The following is a 23,440-nucleotide window of genomic DNA, read 5'->3' as shown; positions in this document are numbered from 1 at the left end:
ACAAATCTAAGAATAAGGTTTGTCTTTGCAAATTGCATTGAGCTAGTTCTCAAATTCAGGTCTTTGTGTTTTGTGATGTTCGATTTTTGTCATAAGACCACGTTTTGTTAACTATTAATTTTAATATGCAGTAGTAGTGTTTGAGTTTAGCCATGTCCCACTTATTCATTTTTGGCCCTATAATATACTTTGGTGACAGGTATGTGTGTTGTATAGCCAGTGTCCTTACAAATCCTGCTGGGTGTTAAAATGTCTAATATTTTCATAGGCGGGGCTTCTCACCTAATTATCTATGTCCTGATAAGGTTGCAAAAAAACAGGTTCTTATATCTCTAGTTGTGTTGCGTGTATAGGAACTTTGAAGTGAGATCTGTGCTCTGTGGCTCAAAACAGATTTTTTGACGTATTCAGCATCTCTCAGGGGCAAGCGGAAAGTGGTGTCCCCATAGTCCACCACCTGGGCTGGTTTGGAAAAAGTGTCCTTGCAATACATAGAAACCCGTATAGGTGTGTGTGTGTGTGTGTGTGGAGGGCGCCAGAGGGAGTGTTCGCCCGGGGTGCCAAACAGGCTAGGACCGCCACTGGTGCTGACTCAGGGGGACCACTTTAGTTCATTGAAACTTTAATGCCAGTTTAGTTTAAGACATCAAACTGGTCGCGTTTTGAATCCAATTGATAATAACAGAGCTATACTGAACATAAACAACTGTGTTAGTGTGACGCCCTGCATAATTGAAGGATTACAATAAACTTCAGTTCTTACTGAAACTGTAACATTGCCTTGATCTGCCTACGTCATTTTAAAATGCATTTTTAAATAGTTTGTGTTGTTAAATGAGTTTTGTGTCACTGTGCACAGTGAAAAACTCACCTGATGTAGTGGTAAGGCCATGTTCACCACTAGATGGTGACAACCTGGCACAGGTATTTTCTATACACACTAAATTTCACACTGAAAAGCCTTGGTGGGAATTTTTGTTTGCATAGAAAGTCAAGGAAAAAATGTCTTGAGGTTTTCCAGTGTTTTCAAAATTGTGTTTTTCAGATACACATCAAAACTTCACACAGACAAACACACACACAAAACAACAAAATATGTCAAATTACATAAGATAAGAAAACCTTTATTAGTCCCACACGTGGGAAATTTGTTTTGTTACAGCGGTGGACAGTGCAAAGTTACATGGGGAATTAGAAAAACATCTCATTTGTAAAAAAATAAACCAAAACCATCCTTCAGCTGCTTTCAATCACATCTCCGAGTCTCTGTGAGCAGACGCAGCTCGTGCTCGTCTTCAGGGTGAAGCTTGACGTGCTAATAAAAGAAAACATGTTTGCAGCTCAATTTCAAAACACTGTGTGGGTTTCTCTGGTTCATTTGTGCAACTGTTTCTTGGTAAATTATACAAGAACAGGAAACATAAAAATGGCTGTTGTCATCCAACATGCCCATAAAAGGCTTCATGATATACTGCTGCTGTTCACCTGCTTGTCTTACTCTGCTGGACTTTTCAGAAGTCGACTGTTTCACATATAAAGTGCTGTTTCTTATTATTTTAATGTGCTGAATCCAAACCCGACAATTGAAATATCTGATTAGCTGCTGTCTCCAAGACATTTATTTTTACACTACATGTTGTTTAGATGAGTTTTTCATATGTGTTTGGTAATATCTGACCTTTCTTCATTATGAAACAATAATCAGAGAAAGGTCAACACAGATTAGTCTTAATATGAAACATTAGAAAGCACAGCAGGGTTATTGCAGCCCCGCCCTCACATTGTGAGCAATGCTGTGACGTTTCTCAGTTACAATAATGTGACATAACTTCTGCCAAGCAGCTTCTGTGTTTGGTAGCGTTGGTGTCACTGTGTCTGTAAACACGATAACTGGAAACAGGCATGTAGAGTGGCCCAGTGTTAACAATCCATTCAGAAGTTGCCTGGCGTCCAGTGAGGTCATCAAAGTCCGTCCACCTTCTTCCACTTATCAGGGTCGTGGGGGGCTGGAGCCTATCACAGCTGTCATAGTGCGAGAGGCGGGGTCAACCCTGGACAGGTCGCCAGCCCGTGGCAGGGCTAACACACAGACAACCATTCACACCAATCCCCACTGACTGCATGTCTTTAGACTGTGGGAGGAAGCTGGAGAGAACATGCAGACTCCACACAAAGACCCCGGCCTGATGGGGTTAGGGTCCTGAGCTTGATACCCTAAACTGAACGCAGGACAGAGGAAGGGATGGGTGATGTTCATGTGTGCCCAGGTGTATGATGTGGCTCTTTGCGGTGACACAGTAAAAAATGTGGCTGTTTGTCTGTGACTGGTTGGCTGCCCCAGCCCTGGCCCTTCATGTATTTCAGTAATGTCTTTTTCTCCCGTCTCCTCCTCTCGTTTACATGTTTTGCCCTTGTGACCCATTCCTTCTGTCACGTGTGTTTTCCCCTCCAGCCATCATGTTCTGTTTGTGTTTAGTTACGTCCATGTCTCATCTCTAGTCCTTTTTTCCCTCTGTATGTATTCACAGTGTACGTGTTCCTCGTCGGTTCGTCATGCTAAGTCTGCGTGTCTTATTCCGTCATGTGTCATGTATCACTCCAAATCTCACTGACTTTAACTGATAATAACTGTTTGCTGAGTGTTATGTCTAAAAGGTATTGCACAATCGCCTCTAGTAGAGGATCAGGTTTGTTTTCCACTGATAACATGACTGACCAATGATTGTGGAGCACGTCCATGTAGGATCTTATAAATGCAACGAGCAAACCTAAATGTTTTAAAATGTTCAAAACTTAATATATTATATTTCTGAAGTATGACGGAAGGAAAAAGTTTCATATTTAAAAAAAATCCAATTTCATATGATCAAATTTATGTCAAAAAGTTCATATTTATTCCTCCTATGTCATGTGTGAGTACTGTACTGTAAATGTCATATATATCAGATGATACTGATAACCTAATGCTAATAACTATGCAGAGGTCTCTGGGCCTCGACTTTTATGGAGCATGTGAAGTTTGGGGCAGAGTGGACAAAGAAAAGTTTCTCAGCAGGTTCAACAGGTTGCTACAACACAGGCCGATGAAGTATTGCACTCACTCATCCAAACTGGCAAACATGTAACATACACCCTAAGACTGATCCTGCTTTTTACTCCTTTGCTATGATTTAATTTGATATTATGTAGCCATGGAGACAGTTTGCATAGATTAGAATGTTAGATTCCTGTGATGTCATCAATGCCCGATGTTTTGTTTTAATGTCTTGTGATAGTTCTAAGTGCAGACAAAGTCAGAGTTCAAGTGAGTTTAGTCCAATTTTGATCCAGTTTCTGACATGTGGTCAAAATCTTGGCCGACCTTTACCACACCACGTGCTGTGGGTGTGCGTAAATATCTAGGTGAGTAAAGTCTCCTTTACCTGTTAAATTCAATTTGTTTTGTCTCTCTGTAGAGGACTTTGAAGAAAAATACGAAGAGAAGGATAAGCTGGGTGAAGGAGGCTTTGGGACTGTCTTCTTTGGAAAACGCAGAGAAGACAATTTCCCAGTATGGCTTCTTATGTGTGCACTTTACAATTCTTCTAGTTCCTCCTGTTCTCTTTTTCTAAAACACATTTTCTCTGTAATGCAGGTGGTGATTAAGCATGTTGCTCAGTTTTTAGTCAGCTACTTACCAGTGGTAAGAAATGTTTGTCTTTTTCTGTTGTTTTCCCCCAACGTGTTCCTCAAACAGCCTAATGTTTGAACACTGACCTCGATGTTCTGTTTCTCAAGCTTCTTAATGGTAAAATGACCGAGATTCCCAAGGAGGTGGCATTGCTAATAATAGTGGGGGCAGGACCAGAGGCTACGAGCAGCAATGTGACGCCCGCTTAAAACGACTGGTATGACTTGGAAGACGAACTCATCATGGTCTTTGAAAGGCCAAAAAAACATAGACTTGGAAGTCTACCTGGCAAACAGAAGAACCTTTGTGCACGAGAGGGAGGTTAAGGTCAGCGAGTGGCAAGATAACATATATGGCAAACTTTAATGGACAATGTAAATCTGATTATTTGAACGTATTTTTCATTTGTCTGTCTGGTCATAATGAGACAGCTGGTACATGCAGCCACTGAAATGCAATCCAAGGGTGTCTACCATCGAGACATTAAGCCAGAAAACATTGTGTTTGACACATCGCCTGATCATCCAGCATTTCTATGTGTCAAATTCATCGATTTTGGTATTGGAGTCCCTTTTAGACCAGAAGCAGTCACACGAAGAAATGGTAGGTCATCAGCCTCACTGTTTAAATGTCCTTGCCTGCCCACACGCTTAGTGTCCACATGAATTCCTTACCATGAATAATTACTCTCTGGATTTTAGGGACCAAATCAGCCGCTGTAAACTGGCAGGACTTTAATGCCACCACAGCAGATTGAGTCACAGTTTTGCAGCTGGGTGCGGTGATGGATTGGCTGGTACGTCACATCATCCTTGATGACAACAACACATCTGAGATGCACACTGACATTTCAGAGGGTAAGCTGAATGTTAATTCTTTAACCTGTCGCATTACAAAAACTTGAAAAAATCCCCTTTAAAGAACCTTTAAAGGTTTTTCAAAAAACCTTTTTTTTTAATGGTTCTTTGAAGAACTATTTTCTGAGTGGTTCTTTAAAGAACCATTTTAAATCTTTCAAAATAAAATGCATCTTAAATTGAATTAACTAGAGTAGGGTAAAATAAATACAAGCACATAGACATATATTAATGGTTTATTGGCACTTTGTATTACAGAAAAAGACAAAAAGGCATTTTAACGCTAAGCACAACACCACTACTAATAATAGCATATAAGTCATTTAAACAGTAATAATTGAATATCTTTACTATACTATAAATAAATACATATAAATATTATACTATAGATAAAACAACAATCATTACATTAGAAATAGCAATACTTTCATAACAGACAATTAAACAACACATTTTCATCAGCATGTTTGCATTTTCAGTAAAACTATTTCAAGAACAATCTTTTTATTTAAATTATCAATGAACTGCAGCCTTAAGTTATGTAAGTTAAGTTTAATGTGGGACTCATGGTCCTTTGTTAGTCCACATTGGGACAATTTCAGTCTCTCACCTGCACTATGCTGGCAATCTAGGAGATATTTAATGCATTTGCCACTCTTTGCACAGCTACTGGTACAGGTGTAGTCAGAGTTCCCAAGTTGAGAACAAATGCCTCCAAAAAGCAAAATGTCTTTTTTAGTTCACTTGGATAGGCAACATTGTAGTTATGGTACAGGGAGAAGACAATACCCATCGCCAATGAAATGTCAATTTCCCCACTGTCCAGAATCATTTTTTGTCCATCCATCTGGACATTGCCCTCAGTTGAATCACTCAAGGGCTTGCCGTCACTGCTGCTGAGTACGATTGTAGGTATTGGGCTGTGTGGATCCTGAAACAGAAATTAAATTCTTGAAATGAGGAGTATAGTTTAAATAAGCATAAACAACAGGTGTCCCAATGAAAGTATGAAACTCCTGTAAAATACTGGATTAGTTTTAGACCCCCCCTCACCATACCAAAAAAAATCTAAATTTACCTTATTTATGACGGAGAGATGAGCGGCATTTTCTTTGAAAATAGATGGCAGGAGAAGAACAGCTGTGTTTACTATCTGACCTGGAAAATAAAGAGAAATATGTAAATATTTTCTGGCCAATTTTGTTAATACAAAGCAGTAAAGGCCATATGAGTACCTTCATCAGGAGTTGAATGTCTTGCAGAACATAAGCATTAGTGCAGTAAATGTATACCTAATTAACTTTTCAGTGTAATTCAGTGTAAATGTTAAGCATTTATACAAAACCCCCAAAATGTTGTTCAGTTCTGTAAGTTGCTAGCTTTAAATAATTTGAGTCCTAAAGAACTTGCAGAGCAAGTCTAGCTGCCACTGAACATTTTTTGGGATAAACATTGTGTGAATGACTGAAAATCCTCATAGAGATATATATACACAGCAAATTCAAAAGTGTTAAATGTTTTGGTGTTAGTAGTCTTAGAGTTAATTTTACTCTAAGTAGAGTCACATTCTTTTAATGTAACTCTGAGGTGTAAAATGATAGTAGTTAAAATCGAGTGTTAGAAATGAGTGTTTCTATTTCAAATCTGGAGGTGTTACAATGGAAACATTAACTCTTGACCTCTTAACTCTGAACTCCTACAGGGGCTATGACACCAATAGAGTAAATTCACAGACTCCGCCCCCAGCACGGCTCCAATCGAAGCTGAAGTGAAGCCGTTTCAGAACATTTTGCTCTACATATTTGAGTTGTTTGCCATGCTTGGTAAGTCATGTTTTCAAAGATTGTTTCAATTATTGTTATTAGCTTTTACTTCTGTGGCTCTTTGGAGTTGAGACAAAGCTGTGTGAAAGGCATTAGCCATGTTGCTCGCTGATAGCATAATATTCTGTTTTAGCTAGCTGAAAGGTATTGTTTGCGGGCAAATACCACAGCCTTGAAAAAAAGCTTGCATGTGAATTTTCAGTCAAATTTCTTGGTCAAATACACTTAAAACAATGTCTAGAATGTGAAATGTTGATATAATGGTGCTACTTGAAGCCTGAAAACGATCTCTCATAAAAAACGAGCAAACAGCAGTAGCAGATGTCCCGACTGAGTTCTACGTTAGCACTTAGATTCCTCCAGAGTTTTCTGCACACGGTTTAGGTAAAAATAAAAAAGGTTGTTGTTTTACATTTAGTTCAGTATTACCTGTTGCCTGTGTCCTTGTCTTTTGGGAAAATACTTTACACAAGTAATGGCTCAAAGAGGATTCCTTTTTTTTTACTGTGCTGCAATTGATTTGTGCCATTAATTAGTGTCAACTAATTTTTATTCAATCTCCACATAGGATATGCTTGTGAAGATGGAATATGGGGGAGAGCAGAAGTGCGTTGAAGTTCCACAAAGTGATGAATGAAGGACATGCATATTGTATTTTGTATTTATTGAAATAAGTGATGAGAATGCTGTTATTTGCATTTACCAGCTCACCTATGTCAGACCTTTTGATAAACGAAATTCTAATGAAAGTGAGAACATGTACACTGTTACATCTTTCAGAAAATGTTTTGAAATTGTGGTGCACAGTTCAGAATAAATGTTTTTCAAAAACCATTGCGTCTTTTTAGTAAATGTTTATTTCCAAAAGAAATTTCTAGAAGTTCAGAACAGTAAAATTCCCGCTTTTTAGAATTAATTAGAAGATAACTCTTACGTAGTTAAACTAAAATACTCTTTGAGAGTTAATATATAAACTCTTAACACCAAGTGTTAAATTATCAACTCCAGAGAGATTTGGTGTTTAACACTAAATCAGAGTTAACATACCAACTCTCCAAAAAGAGTTAAATTAACACTCTCTGGTGTGGACCCATATAGACACTTTAAAAGTGTTGAAATCAAATCTGACAGTGTTAATTTGGACATGCTGGATTTGCTGTGTAGCATCGAGGGTGTATCAGTTAAATCTTAAAGTACATCAGTGCAGAGACGAGAAAGGAGAAATGTCTGTCAGGGTTCCTGGGTCATCGACCCAGTGCTTTCAGTTTTGTTCATGTTCAGTTTATTTTGCCACTGCCTGTTTCACTTCCTGTTTGTTCCCCGTGTCAGCTTGTGTCATTAGTCAGATTATGTTCAGCCCTGTACTCACCTGTTTCCAATCATTGTCATCATTCAACCTGTGTATTTAAGTTCCTCGGTTTCACCAGTTCTTTGTCGTGTCATTGATGTTATGTTGTCGTTTCCGCCAGCCAGCCAGCCAGCCACTCAGTCCGTCCGTTCGTCCGTCCGTCCTTCCTTCATTCATTCATTCATTCAGTCAGTCGTCCAGCCAGCCAGCCATTTCCTACCTCTGTTCTGTTTGCTCACGCCATCACAATAAACACCAGTCTTCACCTACCTGTGAGTCCTGCTTTTGGGTTCCTTCTTCCTCGCCTCCACACCACGCCTGACAGAATGACACGACCCGTGCCACGAAGACACGACTGGAACCCAGCGGACTCGGACCTTTTTGAGCGGCAGGAGGCAGCGCTCTCCTTGTGGGCGGAAAAGCTCAAGGAGAGACAGCGGCTCTTCGCGGAGCGAGAGCACGTCTTCGAGGGCACTCGCTTGGCTCTGGGCGGGCCTCGGAGACGCCGCGTTCACCCACCTGCTACCTCCCATGCACCGGAGCATCTGCCGCGGAGAGTGGGCGTTTCGCGCCGCGCTTCGGCGGCTCCCCCTCTCGCGGATCCGCTCCTCGCTCACACGTCACCTGCCTCATTTGCCGGATCCTCCACTTCGCCACGGCACAGCGGCTATGCCTCCCACCTCGGCTCAACAGAGGCTCCCGCGCCAGAGGCTCGGCTGTGTACCCCGCCCGCTTCCTCTTCCCGGAGAAAGCGGGGCACACGCCGCCATAACACGGACTATTTTCAGCAACTCCCGGTGGTGAGTTCCGGTAACTGTTTTCCACCCTCCTCATTTGACTCTTCACCCAGATTAACTAATAGACTCATCTCTGATTCATGGGATGTTTCCCTCCTGGAGGATTCTGTAGACTGGGAAGAGTTTTTCTGCTCTGCTCCTCCAAAGACTATAAATGGTGGTGGCAGAAGGACCAGAACAATCCCAGATAAACCTGCCTGTATCACACACCCAGTCACTATTTTCACACCCATTACTCAGCCATTTCCCACCAGCACGGCGGCCCAGATTCGGCCTTCCCCTTCAGCCGTTTCACCACCTCAGATGGCTAGGGCCCAGCCTACACCCACACCTGTGCCAGCTCCTAGGAAGAAGGCAGCTGCGACGCAGTCTACCTCCACATCCGCTCTTGTTTCCCGGGTGGGGGGTAACTGGTGTCCAGCCACCTCCCGTGCCTGTCCCAGCGCCCAGGCTGAGGGCAGCCTCAACCCAGCCTGACCTCCCTAGAGGCTTGAAAGAGCTAACCAGTCCACCTGCTACTTCACCACTTCCTCCACCTCCTCACTCAGCTTTCCACGCCCTGGCACTATCACTGGTTAGGCTAGCTGAGGTGTCCCCTGCTCAGGCACCAGCCTTATTAGCCCAGGCTGCAGTTTTATCCCCCTCGGTAACTCTGTCGTTAGCTCAGCCATTAGCATCGCCAACCTCTGTTCATCCCTTAGCTTCCCCACTCCAGTCAGTTCCCTCACCTGCTGTTCAGCTTTCACTCCAGTCAGTTCCCTCACCTGCTGTTCAGCCTTCCCTCCTGTCCCCTGTCGTCCAGTCTCCTCCTGTCCTCCTGTCCCCTGTAGTCCAGTCTCCTCCTGTCCTCCAGTTCCCTGTCCTCCAGTCTCCTCCCGTCCTCCAGTCTGTCCAGTCTGTAGTCCAGTCAGTCCAGTCGTCCCCTGTAGCTCAGTGTCCTGTTCTCCAGTCGCCTCCCGTCCAGTCAGTCCAGTCGCCTCCCGTCCAGTCAGTCCAATCAGTTCAGTCACTCATCCACCACCCTGTTCAGTTCCCGGACCTGCAGCCACAGCACCCAGAGCCAGCTGTGAGCCCTCCTGCTCTCCAGCCAGGGGCCTCCGCGCCCGCTGGCCCGGCCGCTCTCCAGCCAGGGGCTTCCGCGCCCGCTGGCCCTGCCTGTCTCCAGCCAGGGGCTTCCGCGCCCGCTGGCCCTAAAGCTGTGGCTCTGTCACCCCCGGCTCCCGTGCCGTCGCCTGGTCCAGACTCAGACTCAGCCTCAGCTTCTGCTTCGCCTGGGCCAGCCTCAGACTCAGCCTCAGCTTCTGCTTCGCCTGGGCCAGCCTCAGCTTTAGCTTCTGCTTCGCCTGGTCCAGACTCAGCCTCAGCTTCAGCTTCTGCTTCCCCTGGTCCAGCCTCAGCTTCCACTTCGCCTGGGCCAGCCTCAGCCTCGGCGTCAGCCTCTGCTTTGCCTGGTCCTGCGGCTGCCGCGCCGTCGCCCCAGCCACGTTCTGGACGTCATCGCCGGCGCGGCCGCCCACCGGACCTGCTCAGCGGCCGCCGCCGCCTTCCTCGCGGCCGCCCACCGGACCTGCTCAGCGGCCGCCGCCGCCTTCCTCGCGGCCGCCGCCGCCTTCCTCGCGGCCGCCCACCGGACCAGCTCAGCGGCCGCCGCCGTCTTCCTGAACCGTCTCGTCTCGGCCGCCGGCCACGTGGCCGCCCACCTGAACTGTTTCTGTTTTGGACTCCGTCCCTCCGTCCTGGGCCCCCTCCACCCGCCCTGTTCTGGTTTTTCTTTCTTTTGGCCGTCGGGTGCCGGCCTTTGGGGGGGGGGGGTACTGTCAGGGTTCCTGGGTCATCGACCCAGTGCTTTCAGTTTTGTTCATGTTCAGTTTATTTTGCCACTGCCTGTTTCACTTCCTGTTTGTTCACCGTGTCAGCTTGTGTCATTAGTCAGATTATGTTCAGCCCTGTACTCACCTGTTTCCAATCATTGTCATCATTCAACCTGTGTATTTAAGTTCCTCGGTTTCACCAGTTCTTTGTCGTGTCATTGATGTTATGTTGTCGTTTCCGCCAGCCAGCCAGCCAGCCAGCCACTCAGTCCGTCCGTCCTTCCGTCCGTCCGTGGATATTGTAAGGGACACTGTGTTTACTAATGTGCTGTATGTGAAACCTTAAAAAGTGGTATCTGAGATAGGAGTTAAAAATGTTTTTGCCCATTATTGCCAAGTGCCCTCACCTTTTCTTTCAGTGTCTGTCTGGCTCTCATCAACAGATTTTAAGCAGAGGCTTTTAAGGTTGCTGTTTGGGGCTATTGACACAAGCTTCGCTGCCAACTTACTGAATCCTCGGATTACTTTTTTGTCCACATCAGTTTTAAGTAACATGGAAGCCTCTTCAAGAAGCTAAAATAAAGGATAAACATATACATATTAGCTTTGTACCATAATATATACCATTATATAGCAAACCAGAACAATCATTATTTCACACATCAATTATCATTAGAGAACAAATTATAATTTTGCATTTGTTTACTTTAATTCTCAAGTACACATTGCTGTGCAAAAGGGATGTTTAGACTATTCTTCCCAAAAAACTATCATTGGCATCAGATTGGTCCAAAATTATCCTGTAGCATGAAAATAAAACCAAAGAGAAAGACATAGTCAATGTTGCAATTTCTGTTAGTGTTCTGTTAGTGTACTTTTATTACTCATGAAATAAATCTGCTGATTCAGTCACTTTGCCTGTCCTGTAGGTACGTGATTATTAGAAGTCTATATAAATGTGCAGCACATCAGTACATATTCGTGTTTTTGCCGTGCACTATTGTTATTGTTGTTTTTTGCTGCAGTTTTTGATAAAACACTCACCACAACAGGGATAGTGAGACATGGGAATTCTCGTAGAACCTCTTCAGTAGTATGCTGAAGAACGTAGTGTGTTCTGTACTTCTGTATTTTCCTGAGGTGCGTTCGAATGACATCCACATTTGGCCTAGTTTTTTGGCACTCTTGCTTAATCACTGATACATGTTGGTCGGTGCTACTTTCATCCTCCCCATCGTCAAGAGGATTGATATCCTGGTTATTAAAAAGTTTAGCAAATATTGAGAGAAAAAAACCCAAAACAATACTTTTAACTTTTATGTACAATTTAAAATGGCAAACAAACATTGAGCATATTTAACTTGCCTTGGTTTTTTCAAAAGGATACAGGGCTGGATATCTGATGATCTTTTTCTTCCTGAATTTGGAACTGAGTATTTCTGTCTCATTTTTTCAATTTCCTCTACGTCTACTAGTGGTCTTCTTTCCTTTTTAAACTTGTTCCTGAGAGACTCATGCAGAACATCCTACAAACGATAAAAATGTAACTAATTATTCATAAATAGGTGCAACTAGGTCCTCCCTTTATACAAGACATTTACCAGAAAACTTTGAGTGACATAAAGCTGGTAGGTTTGCTGTAATCATGTCATAACCTAATTAGTTCCTATTTACAGATCTCTTCTTTAACTCTTAGGAGTTGATCGAACACATGATATAAAGGTTTGGAGCACCTTAGATTGGCTACATACACTATAAAAGGTAGATAAAGATTAGATAAAGTATCAATGGCATTATGTCCTACAAGCATACTCATCATGATCTTTCAGTCTATATGTTAATACCTCTACCTTTTAATAATAAAAATAATAATGTATACTTTATTGATCCCCACAGGGAAATTTCTCTCTTTGCATTTAACCCATTCACTCAGTGAAGCAGTGGGCAGCCACTAATCAGGCGCCCGGGGAGCAGTGTGTAGGGACAGTACCTTGCTCAAGGGTACCTCAGGGTAGCCGTTCAGTTGATTCAAACCCCTGACCTTCCGATCATGGGGCAACCACACTACCTACTGAGCTATCCCTGCCCTATTTTCAAATTTAATTTTTTAAATACAAAAACTACACTATCCTGATACAAAGGCAAACAGAGCTAATATAATGCTGAATTTCACACCATTCACTTGAGAATTCACAGAGAAATGAAACATTAATTAATTTAAAAGAGCAATTGATATTTTATTTATTGTTTGACCATACTGGACGAGATCTGCCTCAAAAATCACAATACTAATACTTGTATTGTAGTGGCCACAAGGGAACAGATAACCTCTGAATATGTAACAATGAAAATGTTAGCATGTTACACTCGTTAGCCAATAATTAGGCAATTCAAAGACAATTTGTTGGACAATTTTATCAATGTTTGCTTTTCAGGAATACTTACATATCCAGAGCCATAACTCTCCTTCAAGAAAGGAAAACTCAGAAGGACAGTCCTCAGAAGCTCTACATACTGCACATGAGAGGGATACCTGCAAATTTTGAATGATGAACTTAAATTCTGATGTACATACTGTATTTTAAATGAATCAAATCTTAATTATATATAGACTTACATTGTCTCATTACTCAAGTGGTCAAACAGAGCTTGAACAAGCATGTTTTTGAGTCTGTTCTTGGTGGGTGACTTTAGTGCTGCATCTTTATTGGTCAACGCAGTGAGCACAGCTGGAGGAAACTGCACTTTGCAGTTAAACATAGGTTGGAGTGCTGACACAGTATGCTTTTCTTTGTGTTGCCTTCCACTGCAAGAAGAAGTAAGAAGTATGTTTAGAGTTTGTTACAAGACATGAATATGCGTGTCCTTGTATCCTGCATCAGGAATATCCGCATATTTAAAACGTACAATAACAGCTGCTGAACTACAGAAACAGAATCATAACAGAGAGTAAGAGTGGCTGTGACATTTCAATTTTGAAAGTAAATGGGTGTGTGATGCACATCAACGCTGGAGAAACAGTACAGGGCTTGCGTCAACCCCTTGCCCCCCACCCTCCAACACCGTAAACCTAGGGGAGGGGAAACACTGAATTGTATGAATGTACAATTCAGTGAATCATGTCCAGTCAACTTAAGACTCACTCTTTCAGCTTCTCTACAGCAGACAAAAATTTCACTTGGTCTTTCACTTTTGGAAAAAGACGCTCACTCATTCTTTCAGTCATCTGCAGAAGAGTCGATCCATCGATTTCATTGTCTGTGTCACAGAAAAACAATAAGACACGATCAAAACAGAAATGAGCATGTTCGAAGATAAAGAATAAAAATATCATAAAACATTACTAAAAAGACAGCTATGCGTTCATTAGTGACTGTAGATGATGACAGACATGTGGAATAGCCAAAAAGTGGTTAAAATCATTTTAACAGTGGTTGACAATTCCTAACTAAAAAGTCATGGTTTAGGATGTATCTTACCTAACTTTGGTATGAACTGCCTTAAAAGGTCGGTGGATCAGTGTAATGAAGTCTTGACCATCACATCTGTATGCGTCCAAAGCATGAAAGTCTACCTCATCCCCAGGCTTGAATATCAACAGATCATCAGTCTCTCTGATGTGGTATGATTGAAGGTGTCTTATAAACTCCAGTGTTGTAAAAAGTCTTCCAACAAGAAACCATTTTGCCCTGATATACACAATCAGGACTATTTTTTTTACAAACAGTGGAATTTGCTCTGCATGCACAAGTTCCAAAATGAAGAAATCTCCAACTGCATATTTTACAGAGTTTAAAATGATGCATTTACTCGTCCAGAGTTTCTCATCCACAGTAACGGCTGTCTCCAAGTTCTGCAAACAAATCTGCAAGTTCACTGGAAGTTCTTGAAGTGATAAGTTATTAACTGCTGCTTGTGTATGATCGCTCCTGATGATCCATTCAGGCTGCCACTCCCAGCATTGACGAAGCTGATTCCTCTTTGCCAAAGTCTGACAAATATTAATATAGTTATTGGTGATTCTTGCTACTGTCTTGAAAAATTGATGTCTGGCTTCAAACCTCATGCACCAATGAGAGCGGAGTGACCCATAATCAAGGATGAGCCGAGGATAATGTAGCAGAAAATGCAGCTTGGGTATAAACACACCAGTGTATGGTGTAACTGGCCCATGTAAAGTTCTCTATAAGTTCACTCAGAGCTCGTTCAGATGATTGGGGAAATTCAACAGTTTCCTGGATGACAGGGTCACAGTCTGGGGCAGACTCTAATCCTTGTTTCTGATATTTATGTTTCTTCCTTATGTGATTTTTCAAAGATTTCACAGACAAAAACTTTCTGGGACAGTCTTCTAGTCTGCAGACAATGAAGAATCCTCATTTACTTTCATGGTATATCTGTTGATGTTTCAGCAGTTTTTCATATGTTGGTTTTCTTGTGGAGCACCGTGGACACTGATATGGCACATCCATAGAAATGCTCACCTACAAAGACCTGGGGTGGCTGTAGCTCAGGTGGCAGAGCGGATCAGCCACTAACCAGAAGGTCGGTGGCTCAATCCCAGGCTGCTCAAGTCTGCATGCCAAATATCCTTGGGCAAGATACTAACCCCATGTTGCTCTCCGATGCATCCATCGGAGTGTGAATGTGTATGAATGTTAGATACTTAGCACTAAAGCTTAGAAGTGCTTGTGTGATTGGGTGAATGAATTAGCTGTATAAAGCGCTTTGAGTGCTCGGACAGAGTAGAAAAGCGCTATATAAGAACCAGTCCATTTACCTGTTGATAATCTGCCAATTCATTTTCCCCAAGCCAAAGAGATACTTCTCCAACAGTCCACTGCTGAGCCATGATCTGTTAAAACAAAACAAAATGCCATTACATTGTTATTCTGTGACATCAAAAACTTATTTATTTATTTTTTGTTCAATCATTTTCCAAGCCACTTTATCATCATAAGGATCGGAGGGGTGCAGGAGCCTATCCCAGCTGTTTTTTTAGGCGGGGTAGACCCTGGACAGGCTGCCAGTCCATGGCCTTTTGACTGTTCCCAAAGTCAGGACACATACTCACGGAGAGGCAGCGTTTCAGTGGTATGGTCCTCATCTGTGGAACAGCCTGCCGGAGGAGCTCAGGGCCGCAGAGAACGTACATGTTTTTAAGAACAGGCTCAAGATCCAACTTTTTAATTTAGCTTTTACTTGACGTTTATTTATTTTATGCTTATTTATTCTATCCTGTTATTCTATTTATTAATTTAGGTTTTACCTAATATTTATCGATTTTATTCTTATTCATTTTTTATCTTCTTACTCTATTTACATTTATATTGTATCCCTTCTTATTTATTTTATCTTTTTACCCTGTATATATCCTATTGTGTCATATCTCCAGTGTTTCCTCGGCGGGCGCTCTCTGCACCGGCGCTGTAATCGACCGTGGCTGCTGGGGCTCTGGGGGTCCTCTCAGCCTGGCTGGGGGGCTTCTTTGCCTCTCACACGCACTAAGCAGTTGTCAAACTCTCAAACGCAGTAAGCAGTTGTCATACTCTGACACGCACTAAGCAGTTGTCATACTCTCACACACACTAAGCGTAAGTGACGGAGTTACACCGTCCCGGGCCACAGACAGCTGATCTGGGCGCATACACACACCACCACCATTAGTTTCTACAATTACGGTGGCTGCGTGTCTTTTCGTCGACCAGGCAGATAAACAAAAAGGGGTGAGAGGTATATTTTGAGCGGCGCAGAGGGTGGCCAACATATTTTTCCCACTTACCTTTAATAAAGTCGGTCGCGTAGACTCGCTGTGATCACCGATTGTACGAGTGGTTATGCAAGCCGATGGTATGGTGTTCCGGGGTTCAAATAGTGGGTTCGGGCACGCTTGAAAGGTCACGAGAACTGCATTATTTTTGTTTGTTTTTTTTTGTTATTGTGAAACACTGTAGGCTGCCTGGAATTGGCCATAAATGTCTGTATTTACATATATATGTATTGTAGGAATACAGCTGGAAATAAGCTGAGGAGAAAAGAGTGTTTGGTAAAAGAAATAATAAAGAGATGACGATTATGCCTAGTGGGAGGGGCCATGGGGTAAAAAAGAAGGCTGTTTTTCGGTGAGATGTTACAGAGAGGGTAACATGCAGACTGTGTTTTGTATATAGATGTTTGTTTTGTGTTGACTTAAGTTAGTTTTCTATTTTCTTTGTAAATAATCTTTTGTGCACCTGGGAGGCCGGCAGAATAAACTATCCACACTGAATGCTTCCTGACTACGCCTGCATTTGTTCGGGAGAAGTTTCAGAGAGGACCCCGCGACATATGGTGTCAGGAGTGGGATGGCTAGTCGGAAGAGGAAAACGCGCCTCCCAGTTAAGCGCACAGGGCTGCGGTCCCAGCAGCATGAGCTTCCAGTGGAGAAGACAGCAGAGGACCTGGCATGGGACACAGTACCGGCGTCGTCTTCTTCAGCAGAGGAGGAGGAGGAGGTTTCTGGCAGGATTGGTCCAGCATTGCCTACAGCTTCAACCTCAGCACGTGACCCAAACGGAGAGCTGAAATGCGATGATGAGGGACTTCCTGGCGGGACAGCAAAGGAGAGAGGAGGTTTTGTTGGCAGAACTCAGGGGGCTGAGGACTGTTTCCCCTCCCAACGCTCAGCTGCATTCAGATTTTGCTGGTCAGGAAAGCCCAGCCCAAGCACCAGCCGGAGCAAGCACCACAGCAGCAACGGCCACGCCAAGCACCGCAACAGCAAGCAGCCCCAGAATGGTACTGCCTACACCTGCACACCAAAGAGGATACCGGGATCCCCCAGAGGAGGTTCCCTCTCTTCAGTCAAAAGCAGTGACCAACAACCTCATCCAGTCAGTCTCAAAGTGGATGCGATCTGCTGGGCCGAAAATTCCACCCTTTCAGATGGGGGAAGACATTGAGAACTATTTGTGGAGTTTTGAGCGAGTTGCCAAAACCTGGAAATGGCCAGAGAGTGAATGAGCCGGTCATCTGGTTCCACTGCTATCGGGGAAGGCGTTGGAGGCCTACACTGCAATGGATGAAGAAAGAGCCAATCGTTATGAAGATTTAAAAGCTGCGTTGCTAACCAAATTTGACATTTCCTCTGAGACGTATCGGCAGAAGTTAAGGTCCAATACAGTTCCACCTGGTGAGAGCCCCACTGAGACCTATTATCGCCTGAAGGGCCTCTATCGGCGCTGGATCCGACCAGAGCAGCATATTAAAGAAGAGATGGGAGAAGCTATCATCTTGGAGCAGTTAATCCGGGTACTTCCAGGGGAGGTGAGGACCAGGGTGAGGGAGCATGAGCCAGCAGATGGACTGACTGCTGCTAAGCTGGTGTCACAGTACTTCAATGCGCGTAAAGGAGCACCACCTGCATGCTCATCTGGGACGCCACAGCGACCACCACTCCCATCATCGGGTCTTCTGAAGAGGGAGAGCAACCCAAAGCCACCAGAAAACCCCAAGGCATCAAACTTACGAGCAGCGGGTAAGGACTGTCTTTGTTATTATTGCCAGCAGCCAGGTCATAAAGCCTCGGTATGCCCTATCCGGAAGGCTAAAGTCACTGGTGCCTGCTATGCACCCCGGCTGGAGATGGAGCCCACAAGGGTCCAGCCAGTGGATGTGCAACGCTATAAAAAAGTAAAGGTCAATGGTCAGCAGGCTACTGCTTTGCTGGACACTGGTAGTTTTATGTCTTTAATTAAGCATAGTTTGGTACCAGTGAACAGTGTGGACTATAGCAGACAGGAAGAAGTTTTATGTGCGCATGGTGATAAACATCCATACCCAAAAGTGGAGGTAACAGTGACTATTAATGAACAGCCCTACCTGTTGTCAGTTGGGGTGGTAAAGAACTTGCCTGTAGAGGTTATTCTGGGGATGGACTTGCCTGTACTCATAGACTTGCTGCAAGAAAAAGAAGAACAGTGGACAGAGACTGATGTGGGGGATAAGGGGAATGCTAAATTAAATGTGTCTGGCCCAGTGGTCACTAGAGCCCAGGCGAAGGCTGGATGCCAACCCTTGCCAGACTTTGACAGTAGTCTGTGTGAGGGTGGCACTAATGGGCCAAGAAAATCCCGCTGCCAACGCCGCTTTGAGAAGCAGCTATGGTCAAAGGGGCCGGACACAAAGAGCATGAAATGCGATGTACCAGAAAATATCCCTTTGTTGCAAAGGGAGGATGAAACGTTGAAAGTTTTGTTTGCTAATGTGACTGAAGGGGAAACTGGAAAATGGGGAGGGAAAGAGAAGTTCATTGTTGACAAAAATGTGTTGTATGCTGTTGACGGTGACCACCAACAGCTTGTGATACCTTCTAGTTGTAGACCCCTCATTATGCACCTAGCACATACCCTCCCCTGGGCAGGTCATCTGGGTCGCCAAAAAACCTATATGCGAGTTAGCTCACGTTTCTTTTGGCCGTCAATGTACACAGACATACAAAAATATTGCCGTACATGCCCTACCTGCCAGAAAACCTGTCCAGCTCGCAAGTCTGACAGGGCCCTGCTACAGCCACTTCCGGTCATCTCCACCCCCTTCCGTAAGATAGCTATGGACATTGTGGGTCGTCTGGTAAAAAATAGTCGGGGTCATCAGTACATTTTGGTGGTGTGTGATTATGCGACTCGTTTCCCAGAAGCTTTCCCTCTGCGTGCGCTCACGGCACCCAATGTTCTGCGTGCACTGGTACAGCTGTTCTCCCGGGTGGGGATACCAGATGAGATTTTGACCGACCAAGGGACTAACTTTACCTCTAGGTTGATGCAGCTCTTCCACAACCAGCTAGGCATCTCTGCCATCAGGACGTCACCCTACCATCCACAGACAGATGGGTTGGTGGAGAGGTTCAACCAAACTCTGAAGAGGATGCTGCAGAAGTTTGTGTCAGACACTGGGAAAGACTGGGACCAGTGGCTACCCTTCCTGCTGTTTGCGTACAGAGAAGTTCCCCAGGCTTCCACTGGTTTCTCACCATTCGAGCTACTCTATGGTTGGGATGTGCAGGGGCCGTTGGATCTCCTCCGGAAGGGTCGGGAGTCTCCTGCTTCTGCTCCAAATGATAAAGGAGTGGTGCAATTTGTGCTGGAAATGAGAGATCGGTTGGGGAGATACCATGAAGAGGCCGAGGTCAACCTGCGAGACGCTCAACGAAGCCAGAAGACCTGGTATGACCAATAGGCCCGGCAACGTGAATTTCAATCTGGTCAAAAGGTGTTGTTACTTCTCCCCTCAGCCAACAGTAAACTTCTGGCGAAATGGCAAGGGCCATACAAGGTTCTTCGCAGAATGGGGCCAGTGACCTATGAGATTCATCTTCCTGAAAAGAGGAAACCGAAGCAGACTTACCATGTGAATCTCCTGAAAGAATGGGAAGAGCGTGCCCACCAGGCCACTGCGAAAGCTCTGATGGCAAGAGAAGTGCCAAGAGAAGGGAAGACAGAACCCGAGCAGGGAGCCGATCCAATGTCTCCGGTGCTGACTCATCTTACCCCACAGCAGGCTGCTGAGCTACTCCAAATCCTTCGGTAGACTCCATCTCTGTGTTCAGTTAACCCCGGCAGGACCACCCTTGTCGAACATGTGATATGCCTAAAGGATGGACATCCCAACGTCCATACCAGGTTCCACAACACTTAGTGGATAAATTGTGACAGGAGAAGATGCTGGTCTTGGGGTGATAGAGCCGTCCTGCTCAGAGTGGTGTAGCCCGGTGGTCATCATCTTCAAGAAAGATGGCTCCCTACGCATCTGCATTGATTTCCGGAAGCTTAATTCCATTTCAGAGTTTGATGCCTACCCCATGCCTCGAATCGAGGGTTTGCTGGAGAAGATTGGAGCGGCCAGGTACATCACCACCCTGGATCTGTGCAAAGGTTACTGGCAAGTGCCACTGGAGGAGTCTTCTCGACCGTACAACGCCTTCAGGACACCTGCCGGCCTGTTCCAGTTCACGGTGATGCCATTTGGGCTACATGGGGCTCCGGCCACCTTCCAAAGGCTGATGGACAAATTACTACAGGGGTGTGACCCCTATAGTGCCGCCTACCTGGATGATGTAGTGATCTTCAGCAACACCTGGGAAGAGCATCAGCAGCACCTGTCCGAAGTCCTGGGAAGAATCCATAAGGCAGGGTTGACCCTCAACCCCTCTAAATGTGAGTGGGCACGGCAGGAGACCCGCTACCTTGGCTACCAAGTGGGCAGAGGTGTGGTGCGCCCGCAGATGGATAAAGTGGATTTTATCCAGAACTGCCCTCGGCCTCGCACCAGCCCCTTCCTGGGGCTGGTTGGCTGGTACCAAAGATTTGTGCCCCAGTTTGCAACTATTGCGGCCCCTCTTACTGCTATGACCAGCAAGGACCAACGGAATCCTGTCACATGGACAGCGGAATGTGAACAAGCTTTCAAAAGGCTGAAAACCTGCCTGTGTACGACCCCAGTTCTCAGGAGCCCAGACTTCAGGAAGAAATTTCTGGTCCAGGTGGATGCCTCCAAAAGCGGCCTGGGAGCAGTGCTGGCCCAAGGGGACCCTGGAGAAAAGCTTCCGGTCCTATACCTAAGCCAAAAGCTGCTGCCACGAGAGACCAACTACTCAACTGTGGAGAAGGAGGCCTTGGCCATTAAGTGGGCACTGGAGAAACTCAGGAATTATTTACTTGGAAGGGAGTTTGAGTTGGAAACTGATCACCGAGCGCTCACCTGGATCCATTCCATGAAGGACCATAACAGCCGACTGACACGCTGGTACCTTTCACTGCAGCCGTTCAGATTCACCATCCGTCAAAGACCAGGCAAGCTCACTGTAGTGGCAGATTATCTCTCCAGGTTGCCGCACAACGCCAACCTTCAGGTGGAAGGGGATGATGTAACGGAGTTACACCGTCCCGGGCCACAGACAGCTGATCTGGGCGCATACACGCACCACCACCATTAGTTTCTACAATTACGGTGGCTGCGTGTCTTTTCATCGACCGGGCAGATAAACAAAAAGGGGTGAGAGGTATATTTTGAGCGGCGCAGAGGGTGGCCAACATATTTTTCCCACTTACCTTTAATAAAGTCGGTCGCGTAGACTCGCTGTGATCGCCGATTGTACGAGTGGTTATGCAAGCCGATGGTATGGTGTTCCGGGGTTCAAATAGTGGGTTCGGGCGCGCTTGAAAGGTCACGTGAACTGCATTATTTTTGTTTGTTTTTTTGGTTATTGTGAAACACTGTAGGCTGCCTGGAATTGGCCATAAATGTCTGTTTTTACTTATATATGTATTGTAGGAATACAGCTGGAAATAAGCTGAGGAGAAGAAATAATAAAGAGATGACGATTATGCCTAGTGGGAGGGGCCATGGGGTATAAAAGAAGGCTGTCAGGGCCTACCTGGGTTTTTTCGGTGAGATGTTACAGAGAGGGTAACATGCAGACTGTGTTTTTTATATAGATGTTTGTTTTGTGTTGACTTAAGTCAGTTTTCTATTTTTTTTGTAAAAAATCTTTTGTGCACCTGGGAGGCCGGCAGAATAAACTATCCACACTGAATGCTTCCTGACTACGCCTGCATTTGTTCGGGAGAAGTTTCGGAGAGGACCCCGCGACAAGTTTACATACTCTCACAAGCACTAAGCAGTTGACATACTCGGACACGCACTGAACAGTTGTCATACTCTCACATGCACTGAGCAGTTGACATACTCTCACATGCACTGAGCAGTTGACATACTCTCACATGCACTGAACAGTTGTCATACTCTCACATGCACTGAGCAGTTGACATACTCTCACATGCACTGAGCAGTTGACATACTCGGACACGCACTGAACAGTTGTCATACTCTGACACGCATTAAGCAGTTGTCATACTCTCACATGCACTGAGCAGTTGACATACTCTGACACGCACTGAACAGTTGTCATACTCTCACATGCACTGAGCAGTTGACATACTCTGACACGCATTAAGCAATTGTCATACTCTCACACGCACTGAGCAGTTGACATACTCTGACACGCATTAAGCAATTGTCATACTCTCACATGCACTGAGCAGTTGTCATACTCTGACACGCACTAAGCAGTTGTCATACTCTCACACGCGCTGAGCAGTTGACATACTCTGACACGCACTAAGCAGTTGTCATACTCTCACACGCACTGAGCAGTTGACATACTCTGACACGCATTAAGCAATTGTCATACTCTCACACGCACTGAGCAGTTGACATACTCTGACACGCATTAAGCAATTGTCATACTCTCACAGGCACTGAGCAGTTGTCATACTCTGACACGCACTGAGCAGTTGTCATACTCTCACATGCACTGAGCAGTTGTCATACTCTGACACGCATTAAGCAATTGTCATACTCTCACACGCGCTGAGCAGTTGACATACTCTGACACGCACTAAGCAGTTGTCATACTCTCACATGCTCTGAGCAGTTGTCATACTCTCACACGCACTGAGCAGTTGTCATACTCTCACACGCACTGAGCAGTTGACATACTCTGACACGCACTGAGCAGTTGTCATACTCTCACATGCACTGAGCAGTTGACATACTCTGACACGCACTGAGCAGTTGTCATACTCTCACACGCGCTGAGCAGTTGTCATACTCTCAAACGCACTGAGCAGTTGTCATACTCTCAAACGCACTGAGCAGTTGTCATACTCTCACACGCGCTGAGCAGTTGTCATACTCTCAAACGCACTGAGCAGTTGTCATACTCTCAAACGCACTGAGCAGTTGTCATACTCTGACATGCACTGAGCAGTTGTCATACTCTCAAACGCACTGAGCAGTTGTCATACTCTCAAACGCACTGAGCAGTTGTCATACTCTGACATGCACTGAGCAGTTGTCATACTCTCAAACGCACTGAGCAGTTGTCATACTCTCAAACGCACTGAGCAGTTGTCATACTCTGACACGCACTGAGCAGTTGTCATACTCTCACATGCACTGAGAAGTTGTCATACTCTCAAACGCACTGAGCAGTTGTCATACTCTCAAACGCACTGAGCAGTTGTCATACTCTGACACGCACTGAGCAGTTGTCATACTCTCAAACGCACTGAGCAGTTGTCATACTCTCAAACG

At 44.8% G+C, this 23,440-nt stretch overlaps 1 protein-coding gene across 1 annotated transcript; it reads right to left on the bottom strand.

The window, feature by feature from the left end:
- Positions 1-5,060: 5,060 nt before the first annotated feature.
- On the bottom strand, positions 5,061-15,158 carry LOC148094632 (sterile alpha motif domain-containing protein 3-like). The gene is made up of 10 exons (XM_087837489.1): positions 15,087-15,158; positions 14,791-14,800; positions 13,450-13,564; positions 12,924-13,112; positions 12,752-12,839; positions 11,668-11,832; positions 11,351-11,560; positions 10,714-10,879; positions 5,606-5,685; positions 5,061-5,458 (listed from the first exon to the last, which is right to left on the bottom strand). The coding sequence occupies exons 1-10, from the start codon at positions 15,156-15,158 to the stop codon at positions 5,156-5,158; spliced, it is 1,398 nt and encodes a 465-aa protein (XP_087693615.1). The 3' UTR covers positions 5,061-5,155.
- Between the last annotated feature and the right edge of the window lie 8,282 nt (positions 15,159-23,440).

Source organism: Neolamprologus brichardi, unplaced genomic scaffold (assembly GCF_056152115.1).
Source record: "Neolamprologus brichardi isolate AB-2024 unplaced genomic scaffold, ASM5615211v1 NODE_ptg000033l+_length_6344489_cov_1, whole genome shotgun sequence".
Lineage (NCBI taxonomy): Eukaryota > Metazoa > Chordata > Actinopteri > Cichliformes > Cichlidae > Neolamprologus > Neolamprologus brichardi.
This window is presented reverse-complemented; position numbering and strand designations above follow the sequence as displayed.

Bases quoted from the DNA above. Each gene is read 5' to 3' on its own strand.
- LOC148094632 (XM_087837489.1), bottom strand. From the start codon at position 15,158: ATGGCTCAGCAGTGGACTGTTGGAGAAGTATCTCTTTGGCTTGGGGAA. The intron at 11,561-11,667 runs GTTAAATATGCT...TTTAATAACCAG, and splicing joins TTTTGAAAAAACCAAGGCAA to GATATCAATCCTCTTGACGA. The intron at 5,459-5,605 runs GTAAATTTAGAT...TTTCTGTTTCAG, and splicing joins ATCTCTCCGTCATAAATAAG to GATCCACACAGCCCAATACC.